The 17,773-nt window shown below is 44.6% G+C and overlaps 2 protein-coding genes across 2 annotated transcripts in view; one reads left to right on the top strand and one right to left on the bottom strand.

Annotated features, from left to right (window-relative positions):
* Window positions 1-1,268: 1,268 nt before the first annotated feature.
* On the bottom strand, window positions 1,269-4,809 carry Ndufc1 (NADH:ubiquinone oxidoreductase subunit C1). The gene is made up of 4 exons (XM_041659230.1): window positions 4,678-4,809; window positions 3,935-4,038; window positions 2,962-3,041; window positions 1,269-1,410 (listed from the first exon to the last, which is right to left on the bottom strand). Exons 1-3 carry the CDS (start codon window positions 4,742-4,744, stop codon window positions 2,982-2,984), a joined length of 231 nt encoding a protein of 76 aa, XP_041515164.1. The 5' UTR covers window positions 4,745-4,809; the 3' UTR covers window positions 1,269-1,410; window positions 2,962-2,981.
* A 6,463-nt stretch (window positions 4,810-11,272) lies between these two features.
* The window catches only part of Naa15 (N-alpha-acetyltransferase 15, NatA auxiliary subunit), a 70,289-nt gene continuing 63,788 nt past the window's right edge, over window positions 11,273-17,773 (top strand). Inside the window, exon 1 of the mRNA XM_041659053.1 lies at window positions 11,273-11,568. Coding sequence (XP_041514987.1) covers window positions 11,515-11,568 — 54 coding nt within the window. The 5' untranslated portion in view covers window positions 11,273-11,514. The remainder of the gene's footprint in view (window positions 11,569-17,773) is intronic.

Below are 17,773 nucleotides of genomic sequence, written 5' to 3'. Positions count from 1 at the left end.
AATCTTGCCAGCTTGGTCCTCTTCTTTAAAAACCTATAGCTAGCTGGGCGGTGGTGGCGCATGCCTTTAATCCCTGCACTCGGGAGGCAGAGGCAGGTGGATCTCTGTGAGTTCGAAGACAGCCTGGTCTACAGAGGGAGTTTCAGTACAGCCTCCAAAGCTACACAGAGAAACCCCATTTCAAAAAACAAACAAACAAAACGCTATAGGTTGTTGTAACTCGACTGAAAGCCAATGGGAAAACTTCATGTGACCATAAGAGTGAGTAGAAAGTCACTCTGGGGCTAGATGGCCTGGCATTCAGGAGCACTGGGCTGGTTCTCAGTGCCCACATGGAAGCTCACAAACAGTTCCAGGGCACAAGACTGCGTGTGGTCTGCACACACAGGCAGGCAAACACCCCTCATTCACATCAAAACAAACAACACGGGAGCTGGAGAGATGGCTCAGAGGTTAAGAGTATTGCCTGCTCTTCCAAAGGACCAGAGTTCGATTCCCAGCAACCACATGGTGGCTCACAACCATCTGTAATGAGGTCTGGTGCTCTTGCAGGCATACACATAGACAGAATATTGTATACATAATAAATATTAAAAAAAAACAAAAAACAAACAACACCCAGTCATGCCAATAAAAACATTCATATTCAAGTAAATGGAGACAGAGGCAACTGTCAGAACAGAGTTTATCTTTACTATCTGACTTATACCTCTTCATTAATAAAATATTACTTGGACTCTTTGGCATCTAAGTGTTTCGGTAAAAATGTTGAGGGCTGGCCAATGTCTTAAAAAAATAAATCAAAATAAAAAAATAACCAAGTAGTGGTGGTACACTTGGGAGGCAGAGGCAGGCGGATCTCTGTGAGTTTGAGGCCAACCTGGTTTACAGAGTGAGTTCCTGGTCAGCCAGAACTCTGTCTGAAACCTTATCTCAAAAAACAAAAACAAAACAAAAAAAAAGGAAGAAATGGAGGAAGGGAAATAAGAAGAGAGGGAGAAGGTAGATGAGGAAGGAGGGAGGGAGGGAAGAAGGGAGGCAGGAAGGAAAGTGACAGAGAGGCTTAGCAGTCAGAAGCACTTGGTGCTTTTGCAAGGACCCAGGTTTGGTTCCCAAGGCCTTTGTCAAGCACCACAGCTCCAGCTTAGGCTTCTATGAGCACTGCATGTTACAGTACACACATATATACAAGCACTCATACAAACACATAAAAAGTTAAAAGCTGAAAAGAGTCCATCAGCACTGATTAGTGAATCCATCTCTACACATGAAGAACATAAGTACTTTTATTTAATAAAGTAAAAGCCACGTTAACTTGACTGATACATATTTACATATACTTTCCCTTCATATCCACAACTCAACAGATGGATGAATCCAGAGGAATGGACTCCATCACATGAAGAAGACCTACAAGGAAAAGAAAAGAAAAAAAATCAATCCAAGGCACTGATCAGATAATGTTAAAACCAGACTTCTCTGACTAATTCACCTTTGAGTACCAGAAAAAAAAATCTAGAAAATATATCTATTAAATAGAATCAGTACTTGATTTTAAATTTATATCAATAATACTGAAATGGACAAAGTGGTATTAATAGAAAAAAGAGGCAAAAGATTTAGATGATAAACCCTAAAGTGTTAATTTGAGAATTCTTAAAATGTGTTTTGTGATTACTATGTTTATAGCATGCTTATCACCTACTAGATTTAATCCACGGGCACCAAGATATGTGTATGGGGTGTGCATGCATGTCTGCATTTGTGCACGTGAAGGCCCACTGATGCCGGGAGTCTTAGTCACCGAAGTAGGGTTTCTCAGCTGACCCCAGAGTGCACCAGTGTTAATTAGCCTTCTTATTCTGGTGATCCTCTGCTCACCTGCAGAGTTTTGGAATCACAAGTGGTTGCCAATCATCCTTACATGGGCTCTGGGGTTCTGAGCTCTGCGCTCATGCTGGTGTGGCAGCTGTTTTAACCCCTGGGCTATCTCCTCAGCCCAGAAGCTAAGGGCTTTTTTAAATGAGGGATTTTTCACTTCATAAAGAGTAAAGGATTTCTTTCAAATAATTTCAGGAATAAAGTATATATGTTACATGTTTATATAATAACATAGCATATGCATGTTATGCGTGTGATACATGTGCACATACACAGACTCACAAACGTCTCTCTTTTAAATTAGAGCATGTAAAATACATTATCTCATTAATATTAGGTTTTACCTGAATTCTTCAATTGGATGCTAGCTACAGTAACAATCATAATGAAATGGTTAAGCAGAAAAATGCAGAATCCATTGCCTTTACACATTCATTCGTTCTACGAACATTAAAGTCCTAGAATGGCTGGGTGCTCAGTGCAGTGCAATGTTGAGAACATAAGCATTAATAGATAGGAACTCTGCTCTTACAGAATCCACACACAGATTATACCAACTGTCCAGAGCGCTATGAACACAATGGGTGAAGTACTAGTGAAGAAGACATGATTTTAAGGTGATTTTGGTTTTATTGTTGCTTGTCCTTACTTTGTTTGGGACTGGGTCTTGCTGTGCAGACCAGGCTAGCCTCAGATTACTTCCTTGTCACAGACTCTGCAGTATTGGCATTATAGGTATTGACTTCATCTAGTACTGGGGTTATTCTGCAGGTCCGGAGTCCTGGCATACTCCTAAAATGCCAGCACTTAGGAGGTAGAGGCAGGTGGATCCTTGTCTACATAGAGAGTTCAAAGTTATACAATAAGACTCTGCCTCTCTCTCTTTTGAGACAAGGTCTCTCTGCTTAGCCCTGGCTATCATGGACCTCACTATGTAGACCAGGCTGGCCTCACAGAGATCTGCCTACTTCTCTACCTCCCTAGTGCTGGCACTAAAAAAGGCAGTGGAGAGCCTGTCACAGCCACAAACAGGCAGATCAATTAACTTCCATCATCTGTATACTTTATAAACATACTTACTATATTAATATCTCCGAAGTTTATTCCAATCCATTTCTTCTTTTATACTCCAAAACATCTTCATTATGTTGATTGATGAGCTATAAGTTAATGATTAAAACTAGAAATGTAATCTTTCTGTTATCTTAAAGAGGAGGAAACCAAGTAAAGATCCTTATGATTCATAAGAGAAATAGGGTAGGTTAAAACAATTACTATTTTACTAGGTGTAAAAAGCGAAAAAATTCAAATCGAGATAATTTCATGACAGAAGAACTGTCACACGTGTCCAGGCTGGTTGATAAGTAAAATGCTATACTTTTGTGTACCTGTGTGTATGTGCAAATCTATGGACAGGTGAGCTTGCCTGTGTACGTGTGTGTGAGAGAGAAACTATGGACAGGTGGGCTTGCCTGTGTGTGTGTGTGTGTCTAAATCTATGGACAGGTGAGCTTTCCTGTGTCCGTGTGTGTGTGTGTGAGAGAGAGAGAATTTATGGACAGGTGGGCTTGCCTCTCTGTGTGTGTGTAAATCTATGGCCAGGTGAGCTTGCCTGTGTGAGCTCACATAGAGGATCGGCCCACTGTATCCTACGGTGCATGCTCTATTCCAGTCTTAGCAGCCTGCCACTGTGAGTGAGTGACCGAGCCATCCCTCACCTCTCTGTGTGTTAATCAGAAGTCCGGGAACAACTACTTTCTTAGATCCACTGTCTGATAGATTATGTAGCTGGAACAATGACTGATACATGATGGCATTCATGGGAATCAAAGACCTAATTTCAACCTTTAATGTTCTTGGCAGTAATTAAGCCTTCCACCAGCAAAAAAAATTTGAGAATGAAATATGAAATTGGGGCTGTGGAGATGGTTTCGCAGTTAGGAGCCTTGTACTGCTCACAAAAGACCCAAGTTTGGTTCCCAAGACCAACAACTGCCAGTTCACAAAAGTTTCTAACTCCAGTTCCTCGGATCCCGATGGGTAGGGTACTCACATAAACCCACAGGAAAACCGAGGTGCCCAAGGTCAGCCCAACTTTCAACCAGTCAGGTTTGGCATGGACTGGCTCCCGGACGTAGAACTTTGACCGCGTTGAATCTGAAAAGAGAAAGAGAATATGTATCTTACTGACTTGTAGTGAGGAAAACCTAACATTTACTAGTGTGCGTGCGTGTTAGTGCATGAAATTCTCTCTTCTGAGACAGGAGTTCTTGTAGTCTAGGGCGGTCTTGAATTCCTGATCACCTGTCTCCACCTCCCCAGGGCTGGGATTCCAAGAGAGCCCCACCATCCCTGGCTTTACATTGTCATTTATACTCTATCTGCCCAACCTCAATTTGGGCATAGTCCAGAAAACAAAAGTAACTTGTCCGGGGCCACTGGCAGAGCCACACGGCCGTCCTTGGGACTCAGGACGCCTTCAAAACCTCGTTAAAGTGTCGCTGGCCTTCACAGGCTGGGGAGTGGGAGGGTGAGAGGCAGCCCCGGGAGGACCTCCCTGTTTGTTGTCTCCTGGGCATGTTTGTAGAGCCGGGGGGCAAAAAGACACAAAATCCACTCTCAAGAGGTCAGGTAGTTTGGAGGGCCGACAGCCGACGATGCAGAGTGGAGAACGCGGATCGCGGCCTGTGAAGGTCACTGCAGGTCGGCCTGAGCCGCGACCTCCTCCGGAGTTTCCAGGGTGGTCAGTGCCGGGTGGGAGTAGGCCGGGAGCCCAATGGGCCTGGAGACACTCACAGCAGCTCGGGAACCTGGCAGGGGCCAGCAGCCGCGAAAACGGGCGCAGTACGGCAGACGGCGCCATCTTGCCCTACAGAGTCCGTCTCTCCTGGGCATGCGCGACGTGTCGGGCGGGCACCACCTTCTCACTGCGCGCGCATCGCCGGGGGTGGCGCGGAACGCAGCGCCCCCTGGCAGCAGAAGCGGGACTCGCAGGTGGACTAGCGTCCTAGCTTGAGGACAAAGTTTCCTAAAACCCAGACTATCCGGAAAACCACCGGTGGAAAGGGGGCTGGGGCGGGGAAAACAGTTTGTCAGAGCGCTCGTCGGACTTTTCATTGGTGAGCCTCAAAACTGAAAATGGAAGTGTTTTGTTGAAGAATAAAATTTGGGCTGAATTTAGTGTTTCAGGTACAGTAAGTTAATTCATTGTGTGGTTTACAGTCATTATTTTATCACTACATTGGCTACAGGATATGCAGTGATTATTAGCATCAATTAACAGACGGACTCAAAGACAAACTTGTCGACTAAGGGAACTTTTTATTTGTAAAGGCCTCAACGGTTTCTAAAATCCATTTATCAAGACAACTTTGATGCCTCTCAATCCTGTGACATAGAAATATGTTATTCGGCAGGGAGGGAATACAGGGCTTTCTACATCACAGTCAAGTGCCTAATCACTGAGCTACATATCCCCACATAGCTTTTTCACTTTTTGAGATAGGTTCTCACTAAGTTGCCCAGATGGCCATGAACTTGATCCTCCTGCCTCAGCTTTTTGAGGAGCTGGGATTATAAGACCTTTGCCACCAGGTCCTGACAAAATTCTTGTAGATGTTACATGAAAGTGCTCCAACTGATTCAGGAGGGGCATCCAGATGGCAAAGGGATCCAGTGTGTGGTCCTCGGATTCTGGGTAGAGTGGTCCTGTTGGCCTATCTGACAAGGTGGGACTGGCTATAAGGCCATGTGTCTTACGTGGAACAGGATCCAAACTGTCATGTCTCCAGTAGCATTTGTGTCGGCCACACGTCAACACTATGATCGTTAGTCGTTAATCTCTACCACAGTTTTACATCTGTAACATAAAACCTATCCTGTAGGGTTGTTGGGAAGCTTAGGAGTTATCTGGGAGTAGTAAAAACCATTTGCCAGGGGCTGGAGAGATGGCTCAGTGGTTAAGAGCATTTTGCCGGCTCTTCCAAAGGTCCTGAGTTCAATTCCCAGCAACCACATGGTGGCTCACAACCATCTGTAATGAGGTCTGGTGCCCTCTTCTGGCCTACAGACATACACACAGACAGAATATTGTATACATAATAAATAAATAAATTAATTAATTAAAAAAAAACCCGTTTGCCTATTCAAGACATTTGTAATAATCAGCTGGAGTTTTTTTTTGTTTGTTTGTTTTGTTGTTGTTTTGCTGTTGTTTTGAGATAGGGTTTCTGTGTGTAATAGTCCTAGCTGTCCTGGAACTAGCTCTTGTACACCAGGCTGGCCTCGAACTCACAGAGATCCGCCTGCCTCTGCCTCCCGAGTGCTAGGATTAAAGGCGTGTGCCACCACCGCCCGGCTACTTTTATAATTTTTATGTGTAGATAGATTCACATTGTGGTATGTGTGTGTTGGCGCTTGGAAGGTCACAGTGAAGGTCAGAGGCTTTGGATTGCCCTGGCTGATCAGCTGGGTTAAACATCTTTATGTCTGTGTTTGGGCCTGTTTGTCAAGAGCAGGATGTTGCCTACAAATGCCCTAGGAGGCCAGAAGAGGTCCCTGGACCCCCCTGGAACCATAGTTATAGGCAGCTCTGAGTTGTCCAGTGTGCTCTGGGTGCTAGGAAACAAAGCCAGGTCTCCTGCAACCCTTGCAGCACTCTTAATTGCTGAGCCATCTTTCCAGGGCATGATCAGCTGGTATTTATGTTGCACAACTGACAGAGATTCTGTTTCACTGGATTCTTAATTCTACCTGGTGTCCAAAGACCCTGTTTAAAAAAAGAACAGGTCAGCCGGGCGGTGGTGGCGCACGCCTTTAATCCCAGCACTCGGGAGGCAGAGGCAGGTGGATCTCTGTGAGTTCGAGACCAGCCTGGTCTACAAGAGCTAGTTCCAGGACAGGCTCCAAAACCACAGAGAAACCTTGTCTCGAAAAACAAAAACAAAAAAACAAAAAAGAAAAAAAGAACAGGTCACAGATGATATATTCTTCTTACTTTGTGAGATTTTATTTTTAATTATGTGTGCATATGGTGTGTGTGGGGGTATATGAATGAAACTCTCCTTGGAGATAAGAGAGCATTGTATCCTTTGGAGCTGGATTGATAGGCGTCTGTGAGTCAACTGGAGTGGGTGCTGGGAACCAAACTCAAATGTTTGTTAGGGAAATATGCTCTCTTAACAACTCAGCCATCTCTCCAGCCTGCAGAGGATACAAACTTGTCCTTAAAAGCTGTTTGTTAAAACCTAAAGCTGCTTACATCCACTTTAATAGCAAAATAAGTGTTAGCATTTTTCTATGTATGATTAGCAGTATTATTTTTAAATCTTTTTATTAAAACAAGTAGTCATGAGCAGAGTGTGGTGGCTCATGTCTAATCCAGTTCTTGGGAAGCTAAGGCAGGAATGCCTCAGTTTTGAGAGTAGTTCGAGTTTCGTAGTGAGTCCTGGGCCAGCCTGGGCTACTATGAAAGACCCTGTCTCTTAGGAAAGAAAAGGTGAGCACAGAAAGATAATGCATAGTCAAGGTACTTGCTGTCAGGCCTGGTGACTTGAGTTCAATTGGCATGTCCCATTTGATGGAAGGAGAGAACAGATTTTTAAGAGTTTCCTTCTGACCTCCAGATGGCAACTCTCACAAGCACACATGTGTACACAAATATATACACTCACACTAAATAGATACATGTATTTTAAAATAGAGGAGAAAGGAGATAAATTATTGATAAAAGATAAAATAATTATATTGTGCTTTGTGGCTCATTTTAAAATGCAAATGATGGCTAAAATGTTACTTTACTTTAGTCCTTTAGTTTGTAACCTAGTTTGAGCCTCCTGAACTCATGCTCAAGTAAGCAAACCAGCCCACTAATGCGCTGAGTCAGTTGTTGGCTCCCAACTTGCTGGCTTCTTGTCCACTCAGCAGGCCGTCAGTTGTATACTCTTTCTACCCCACGCTGCCAGAGCTTGTCCTGACACAGCTTGCTAGTCTTCAGCGAGTTGAAACAGGAGCCACCGGCTGTCAGAGTGTACAGAACCAGGAAGCCCAGGACCACTTCATGATCTATGCTGGGGAATTCAGTTTTGTTCTTTTTCAGAACTTTGATCCCTGTGTCCTTTCCTAGTGTATATTTGGGGGCAGCAATGAAGTATGAGCATAGCATTTTCAGCATATTAAGGCTCACTGGACCCCCAGAGTTGGAGGAGGCAGATGAAGATAAAACTTGTTTTGAGAAGAACACGAGCTAATAGCTAATTCTAGTTTGGTAGATGTCTTTTTAAACATCCATTTAAACCATGTTTAAATGCTAAAAACCTTACTTGTGACCTAGGTGAAGGGCGATTTGCGTTAACTGCTGGAAAATAAGTTTTAGCCCTGATTTTTCCATAAAAAAAAAAATCTTACTTGGCTGATGTGTCCAAGAAAGGAAGTAAAGAACAAGAGTTGAAATAAGAAAAAAAGAAAAACACTAGATACATAAGCCCATATATCAAATTCAGGGCCTGAAGAAGCATGGTTTCTTGTATACATGTAACTTTTTATTAAGCAAACATACCCAAATTGACTATTTTTTTTTTTTTTTGTTAAGTCTCGGTGACAGGCTTCCCTAATGTTGCAAGAACAGACTGGCCTCCGGTCTCCCATTCAAGATAATCTTGAAGTCCTTCTGCCTTATTCTTCCAGTACCAGTATTGGGATTCCATGTCTGCAGCACTACCCTTAGCTGTAGCCCTGTAACCGTAGTAACAGGGAAGGACGAGGGGAGGGGGGAGGTCCTCAGCAGCTGTGTGTCAGAGAGCCGTGGGTGTAACTCCCTGGAAGCACACGAGGCACGCAAAAGCCCAGCTCCAGCTCATTTCTACTGGTCAAGTAGCCGTGTTTGGAGTCTACAGTTTATTACTGGGTCCAGGCTATGTCATTGACTGTGTGGCCAGGCTGTAGGTGCATGTTAACTCAGAGATGAATCAGATCACTGTTATAATCACACCATATTAATCGAACCTTAAAAACCGTTGTTTGGGCCTGAAGAGAAGGCTGAGCAGCTATGAGACCTGCTGTTGTTCCAGGGGACCTAGGTGGGTGGCTTACAGCTACTCTCAGTCCAGCTCCAGGGTATCTGACACTCTCTTCTGACCTCTGTGGGTACCAGTAGCCACACACTTGTAAGTGTGCACGGGCAAACAAACAGAGATTAAATCTTTATAAAAATACAAATGTTAAGACTTGGATGGGGTATTATGTCTGTAATCTCAGCATTTGGGAAGCAAAGAGGGAGGAAGTGAGTTCAAGATAAGCCCGGGCTACTTAGCAAGATAAAACAAACAAGCAAAGTTACTATTTAGTGGGAAAGGAATCAACAGTAGTAGATGGAGACAAGGGATGGCAAGGGTATGTATGTGTGTGAATAAGATTGAAATATATTATGCACATACATAAAACATAAGGAAAACCATTATTGTGTATAATTAACATGCTAATAAAGCATTACAATTTAAAAAATTACGTGTACAATTTCAAAAAACAAAAGTCAGTATCTAGTGCTGTGGGTGTTGCTAGCTCAGTGGTAGGTGTGTTTGTGTGGCCGGTATGAAGCGCCAGGCTAGAGCTCCGACAGCACACGCTCACAAGAGAAGCTACTCATGCCGGGCGGTGGTGGCGCACGCCTTTAATCCCAGCACTCGGGAGGCAGAAGCAGGCGGATCTCTGTGAGTTCGAGGCCAGCCTGGTCTACAAGAGCTAGTTCCAGGACAGGCTCCAAAACCACAGAGAAACCCTGTCTCGAAAAACCAAAAAAACAAACAAACAAACAAAAAAAAAAGAGAAGCTACTCATATGTGTCTTTGTATGTGCTGAATTTTCTTTATTTTATATGTATGGGCGTTTTGCCTGCATGTATGAATGTGCACCGTGTGCTCACCTGGTGCCTTCGGTGAGGCTGAGAGCCCTACCCAGATCCTCTGCAAGAGCAACAGGGCTCTTATTCGAGGAACCATCTCTCCAGCCCCATAACTTCATTTATTATTTAGTGTGCCAACATGGAGGGCAGGGAACAACTTCGCGGAGCCATTTTTCTTTTTCCATCTTTTTGTGGGCTCAGGGATCAAACTCACGATGCCAGGCTTGCAGAGTAAGAGCCTTTACTCCCCGCGCCATCTCACCAACCTGATTTTCCTAAATCTTTAGGAAGATTACAGTATTCAAGGAGACCCTAGGGTTCGACTGCTATGATCCCTCTCTCTTTTTGGTTTTTCAAGATGGGGTTTTTCTGTGTAGCCCTGGATGTCCTGGAACTCTGTAGAGCAGGAAAGTTAAAGGCTAATTTGAAAACTACAACGTATCTGTTAAAGAAAAAAGACTAAAAAAAGCCAAGCTCTCACACATCTTTATGATTCACGATGCACAGAATACGACAAGGTCTGCACGAGATAATCACGGGTAAATGGCTCTTGTGACTCAATGGCATGCCACTTTGTGAAGGTTTTATTGTCAGCGGTTAGTGAAATGCCTGCTCGAGGAAGGGATCCTCTTCACTCTCAGGCCTGATCTCGTTCAGTGAAGTTTGCCCTCTAAGGATTTCTCGCAACTGGCAGTTGAGTTCAACAGTTATAACCCTAAGCACGAACTAGAAGCCAACTCGAGGAGTTTCGACCCTCAGCTCCTCTACATCAAGGTGACAGTCCGTTCCTCAACCCTGCCTTGACTTCAGCAATGAAATAAACACGAACACTTCAACCTTCAGAGGCTCCTTCGGCGGGCGGTACAAACACGCCATTTCAGATCTGGCTAACGACCTTTCTTGGTTATCTTAACTACAGTCAACAAAATCACAGATACCCTAGCTAGGCAAGCCCATTTCGCAGGTCGCGCTCTCTGACGCTTTTCAAAGACGATTAAGCCCTCACCTCTTCGGATCGGTTCTCAAGTCCCCACTGAGGCGAAAGGTTTTCTCATCTCACCCTTCGCCTCTGCTCACAATTTGGGCACTTGGGCCTTGACCGACTACGACTACATCTCTTCTTAAAACACCTCCACTGGCATTTTGGCACTCGAGGCTCAAGCTATGATTACCGCACCTGGGCGCGTCCACCCCAATGAGTGAAAGAAAGGCCGGTCTAGCGAGAAGGGGCAGAAAGGCTGTCGGCGGCGGAAGCGCCGTTGGCGGCCCTCCCAGACGCTCCGCACTAGCAAGACCGGCAGAGCCAAGCCAGGATCAGCGGTTCCGCAGGCCGACCCGGCCTCCGCCTTCCCGGCAGGCGCCGGTGCAGCGAGGGTGGGGAGAGCGGGTCACCGCGCCTGCGCGCTGGGAGGTGTGACCCGGGTGGGAAAGCCCTCGGCGTCCGCCATTTTGGCTGCCTCTGTCGGTCTTTTCAGTTACCACGTGAACCGCCGACGGAGACCCGTGAGGGGGGAGGTGGCGGCAGCGCTAAGTGAGAAAGGGGAAAGAGGGGAGGAAAAAAAAAAAAGGAGGAGAAAGGGGTGTCAGGACAGGGCGACGCGGCGACACCCGAGGCCTAGTGGCGGCGGAGCGGAGGATTCAAGGCTGAAGCGAGCTTGGGAACGGCAGCGGCGGCGGGCGGACAAACGGACTGACCGAGCCGGGCGGTGGCGGGAGCCGCGGGAGGAGCCGGAACCATGCCGGCCGTGAGCCTCCCGCCCAAGGAGAACGCGCTCTTCAAGCGGATCTTGGTGAGTCCGAGGCGGCGGGCGGGCGGCAGGGAGCGTCTCGCTGGGAGCCGGGCCTGTCACTCCCCAGCCCGGGACGGACGGGAGGGCGGGCGGGCACCGGGCCACCCCGCGGGGGACCCCGCCTCGGCCGTGCTTCCCGGCGGAGCGCGCTCCCTCGTCTCGCCCCGGTGGCGCCCATCTCGGTCCGCGCGGTCGCGGACGGCGGGCTTCGGAGGCCTCGGTTCCGGGCTAGGCCCCGACGCCCCGGCTTCCTCGCGGCCGCCTTTTCCCCTCCTCGAGCGAAGGGAGGAGCAGCCTGGCCTTGAGCGGGGCCAGCGGGCCGCCCGGGCTGCAAGTCGCGGCCCGCTCGGGCCAGGGATCTTGCTGGCTGCTCGGGGTGGCACCCGTCGGGAGGAACAGGTGGTGTGGCTGAGGCACGACTCATTCATTCCTTGAACGCGCTTCTCCCTCCGCGGCCCGTCCCTCCCTCTTCCTCCCCACCTGGGATTCACCTGTCCCCGCCCGGCCGGGGTCACTACGACTCGAGTGGTGGCGGGGGTTGGGGGGGGGGGAGGATAGAAAAACGAAGGGACCTTTGCAGTCTGCTACCTCCGTGTAATCGCTTGTGCACTTGGCCCTGCATCCCCTGGGGAGAGTGGGGGGGAATAAAAACATTTTCTTAGTTTGAGAGCAGAGCTGTCCCACCCCGCCACCCTTCGCCGGAGGAGGTGGAACTCATATCTAGGGGGCGGTCCGGTTGGAAGTTCTCGCACAGATTTTACGCTGTGAAGTTTTAAAAACACCGATGCAAAACTTAGCAGAAGATAATTTCCGAGTCTTCTGAGACAGTTCTTGCCGACGCTAGCTGTGTTTTGGATGTTTGCCGTTTGCATAAAAAATAGAATAGATGCATTGTTAATTCCCAGGGGCACTGGATTGAGCCTGTTTACTTTGTAAACTGTGCCCTGAAGTCTTGGAGCTGTCATTAATACATTGTAGCACTTTCTTTTGCCGTTGTTGTTTGGTGTTTAGTGTATGGGTCGCTTCTTTTGCACAAACATTTTCTTAGGAAGAAATGAAGTGCGTTTGCCAAATTTGGTACTTGAGTGGCGGTGGTGGTAGCGCACGTCTTTCATTCCAGCACTCGGGAGGCAGAGGCAGGCGGATCTCTGTGAGTTCGAGGCCAGCCTGGTCTGCACAGAGAACCCCTGTCTCGAAAAACGGAGAGACTATCTTGAATTTTGGAACGTGTGTTAGTGTTAGCCATTTAGCTTACAATTATAGTTCACTTGCTTGACAAAGAAATACGGAAATTTAGGGTTTTTTTCCCCCTTCCTTTCTGTGTAACTCAGCAGTTGAGAGCACTTGGACTGCTCTTCCAGAGGTCTTGAGTTTAATTCCCAGCAACAACATGGTGGCTCACAACCATCTATAGTGGAATCTGATGCCCTCTTCTGCTGTGCATGCAAATAGAGTACTCATATACATAAAATACATAATTGTAAATAACCATTTATGTTGAGGTAACTGATATTGCAGAAATATCCATTATAGATAACCAGTTCTTATTGAAGTAAAATATTAATGATATTGTTTTCAGACTGTTTGAAGTGAGATTGTAGCATAGGTTTTTTTTTTTTCCTGTGTTCTGAGACATTTCTCTCCCTGTCTGTCTGAAAACACACACACAAAAACAGACTTGGCAGCAAGTGTTTTTACTCACTGTGCCGTCTCATCAGCTGAAGTCTAGAATAGTTGCTGTTATTTCTGTGCTGGTTATCTAACCCAGGACTTGTACATGGAAGCAGGTGAGCCGCGCTCGCTATCCATCCATCCATCCATCTATCTATCTATCTATCTATCTATCTATCTATCTGTTTTTGTTTTTCAAGACAGGGTTTCTCTGTAGCTTTGGGGAACTCACTCTGTAGACCAGGCTGACCTCGGATTTACAGCGATCTGCCTGCCTCTGCCTCCCGAGTGTTGGGATTAAAGGCCTGCGTCACCAGGCCTGGCTACATTCAATTATTTTAAGACTAATTGATGTGTAGGTAGAACTATAGCATAGTTTTCTTGCAACATTTACCCACCCACCCCCTTGTCCCTTTATTTTTCTTTATTTTTATTATGTTGGAGGTTGGAGCCAGGGGTTGGGTTGTCTCCCAGCTCCTTCTCCCTCTGTTTATGCTGACTAGGGAGAAAATATGGAGAGCACCAAAAATACGCTTAAGTCTTTTACCTGTATTTAACATATCACCAAGATTACTTTTTCTTTGCATACATATGAAACAAAAGAAAACTGTACTTAATGCTTCACTCCTTAGACATAAAGATGTTGCCTTGTATGGTTGTAATACCATTAATAGTTTTTTTTCTAATATTCAAAATTTCCAACTGTTAGTGACACCTTTTTATTGTTTGTTTGTTTGTATTTCTTTTGAGTCTTACCTGTAGTATAGGCAGGCCTCCATTTCTTTCATACTTGAGTAGCAGGTATGAGCCACCATGCTGAACAGAATCAACTGTGTGGCTGTGTATATTCTTGTATTGGGGTTGACTCCAGGTATTGTTGCATATGCTAGGCAGATGCTATCACCGAGTAGTATATATCTCCTCTTCTAAAAATTATTTTTATTTTGAGAGAGCCATAAAGTTACATGTAACTTGAGATATTCTTTGTATATTTTACCTACTTTTTCAAATATTAATATCTTATAAAATCTTATAGCTGATTGTAACATTGATAATGTCTACCAATTTTATTCACATTTCCCAAGTTAACTTGTAGTTGTGTGTTTAGTTCTATGCAGTGTTATTACATGTGTAGGTTCTTCTCTATGTCCAAGATACGACAGTTTTCTGTCAACACAAAGGAGCCTTGGGTTGCCCTTTTAGAACCGCATCCACCTATATCCTTCCCATCCTCTCTCCCTCCCACTGTCTAGCAACCGCGACTAGTGTGTCTCCTATTTGAGCAATTTTTTAAAGAGCATTTATTTACTAAAGAGAATCATAAAGAAAGTATATAACTTACAGATTGGCGTTTCTTCAGTGCAGCAGAATTTCCTTGTTGGGTTATCTAAGTTTTCACTTGTATCAGTTGTCTGTTCTGTTTTATTGCAAAGTAATATTCTGCATTATAGACTTAGTAGAATATGTTTAAGAATTTATAGAATTATGGTTCTTGGTTGTGATGGTGAGAAAAAAAAACCCTCTAATTTCATTGCTAAAACCACAGTACAAAAATTTATTATTTTACAACATTTTATTAATCGTGTGTTTGTGTGAATGTGTGTGCACGCCTCATGCCAACACACATATGTATAGGGCAGAGAACCGTTTTCTGGAATTGGTTCTTTTTTTCTACCATGTGAGGCCAGGGATGAAATTTAGGTTTTTAAGTGGCAAGCACTTTGACTCACTGAGCATTTTTGCTAGCTTACTGAAGGATTTATTGTGATAAGGCATAAATAAGAAAAATGTGTAAATCACTAAATGAAGAAGAAAATGAGATACAGTGTTTTTATTGTTGGCAGGCATTAGGAATGAAGAAAATGTTACCAAGCAAAATAATAGTTTTGTTTCAAAATTGCATCTGTTTCAGCTTTGGTTTTGTGTGTGTGTGTGTGTGTGTGTGTTTTGTTTTGTTTTAGTTTTGGTTTTTTAAGACAGGGTTTCTCTGAGTAACTGCCCCTGCCCTGGCTGTTCTGAAAGTCATCCTGTAGACCATGCTGGCCTCCAACTCACAGAGAGGCTTGTCTCTGCCTCCTGAACGCTGGGATTCTGTTTCAACTTTTACAGTGTCAACTCTTTTTTTTTTTTTTTCCAGAGACAAGGTAGGGGTGAGGGTGGGATGGGGTCTCTCACATAGTTCTGAGTGTCCTGGAACTCACTGTATAGACCAGACTAACCTCAAATTTTCAGAGATCTCCCTGTCTCTGCCTTCTGAGTTCTGTGATTAAAGGAGTTCACCATAGTGCCGGGAATTTTAAGGGTCTCTTCCCCACTTTTTCTTGTCAGGTAAAGAGAAAGTAGGGCATTGTCTAGTGCTAGAATCAAGTTTTGGTAGGGTTGGTGACAGCAGCACTCCTTTCGTTGTGTTCCCTACTTAGTAAACTGATACAGCACCAGTTCATACTTCACAGGGACTTTCACCCTCTATTTCAGAATGATGAAATGTTTCTGGCTCAGTATTTTAATGGAAAGTGGTCTGAGTATCATTTTGCACAATTTCATACTTTCTACAGTGGGTTTTCTTGGCTTAGTGTAGTTTGTTTGATACCTGCAATAACATCTGTTGCACATCTGCCCTCCCTTTCTCCCCAGTGCAGTGTCCTGACTAGGCCTGGTTATAACCTGATAAAAGCATCTGCAGAGTATCTCTTGTCTCCAGTTCATCTAGAGAAAAAGGATAACGTTTGGTATTACAGTCTATGTATATTGTATTATGTGAGATTGTACTTGGTTACTTGCCAGTCCTTTTAAAGTTTCACATCATTTTAATATGTTTAGAGAATGAAGTTGTTAGAAAATTGTGGCCTCTGTATACTTTTCATGCTGTTCATCTAGATGAGTGGTTCTCAATCTTCCTAATGCTTCTACCTTTTATTGCAATTCATGTTGTGGTGATCCTCAACCATAAAATTATTTTCATTGCTACTTCATAACTGTAATTTTGCTGCTGTTATGAATTGTAATGTAAATATCTGTGTTTTCTGATAGTTTTATGCAACCAATGTGAACAAGTCATTCAACCTCCAAGGGGGTTGTGACCCACAGGTTGAGAAACACTGATAGAGAAGTTTGAGAATTGTCCTAAAGCTTTTCATCACTCTCTTGGTTTTTTGAGACAGAGTTTCTCTTTGAAGCTTGTCCTGGAACTCACTCTGTAGATCAGACTGGCCTCAAACCCACAAAACAGCCTGCCTCTGTCTCCAGAGTGCTGTAATTAAAGGTGTGTGGCACCAATGCCCAGCTTTACATCACTTTCTTGGGATCTAGGATTATGGTAAGAAAGATGTGGCCAACACCCACACCTTTCAGATTTCAGCCCACTGGAAAAGTGGAACCTCCTTCATGCCTAAATAAAATCACAAGCTGGTTGTTGCTACTGCTGCATCCTTCTCTTTTACTCTTTAGATGTTAATGTGAGTCATAAGAAAATAAAATCCAAAGTGGGAATATGTACCACTGTTAATAAATGTTTTGGGGTTGGAGAGATGACTCAGCAGTTAAGAATTCTGACTGCTCTTCCAGAGGACCTAGGTTCAATTCCCATCATCCACATGGCAGCTCATGCCTATGCTTCAGTTTTAGGGGATCCATTACCCTCACACAGATATATATATGAAGACAAAATACCAATGTGCATAAAATACAAATGAATTATAAATGTTGTTTTGAACTTTAATTTGAGTGATTTGTTTTAAGTTCCAAGGGCAGAGTATTTCTTAGAAAAGGGTTAGTAGGAGCCGGGCAGTGGTGTTGCAAGCCTTTAATCACAGCATCCGGATCCCTCTGTGAGTTTAAGGTCAGCCTGGTTGACAGAGTGAGTTCTAGGTGAGGCTCCAGAGCTATAGAGAAACCCTGTCTCGGGGTGGGGAGGAATTGTGGGTTAGAGAGATGGCTCAGTTGTTAAAGACTAGACTCACAACTAAAAATATAAGAAAGAGGTTAGGAGCTTGGTGATAGTTTGTGATTTACTGAACACCTTCCATTTTCCAGGCCGTGCTCTCAGCCTTTCAGAGTAGCCTCTGATTTCTCAGTACTAGATACGGGTGTGTGCCACTGTGACTTTCTCTGCAGTGCACTTTTGAGAGTTCTTTCTTAATCTCAAAATCTCAGAAGGTTGCAAAGCAGACTTTTAATTTACATATTTGTTTATTTTGTTTGTGTATGCTTGCACATGTGTGCCCACATACACATGCCACAGTGAGTTGTGATCAGAGGCAGTTTGTGGGTTCTCTGCTTCCACCATGTGGATTCTGGGGATCAAACTCAGGTCATCAGACTTGGCAGCAAGCGTCTTTACCCGCTGAGCTATCTTGCTGGCCTCAGGCAGATATTTTTATTAAGCAAACAGACTGAAGTTAAATTAGGGTTCACATCTAGAGCTAGGAGTCAGGAATCAGACTTTATTTTTTCAGAGCAATTAAATCATACTTATCTAGTGTTTACTATTTGGGGGAGAGAAGAAGAAAGAAAAAAGGTGTCCTTATAATTAGTG

Source organism: Microtus oregoni, unplaced genomic scaffold (assembly GCF_018167655.1).
Source record: "Microtus oregoni isolate MIOR12 unplaced genomic scaffold, Mior012 000010F_ref0000083, whole genome shotgun sequence".
NCBI classification, from domain to species: Eukaryota; Metazoa; Chordata; class Mammalia; order Rodentia; family Cricetidae; genus Microtus; species Microtus oregoni.
The sequence above is the reverse complement of the archived record's forward strand: the minus strand, read 5'-3'. Positions and strand labels throughout refer to the sequence as shown.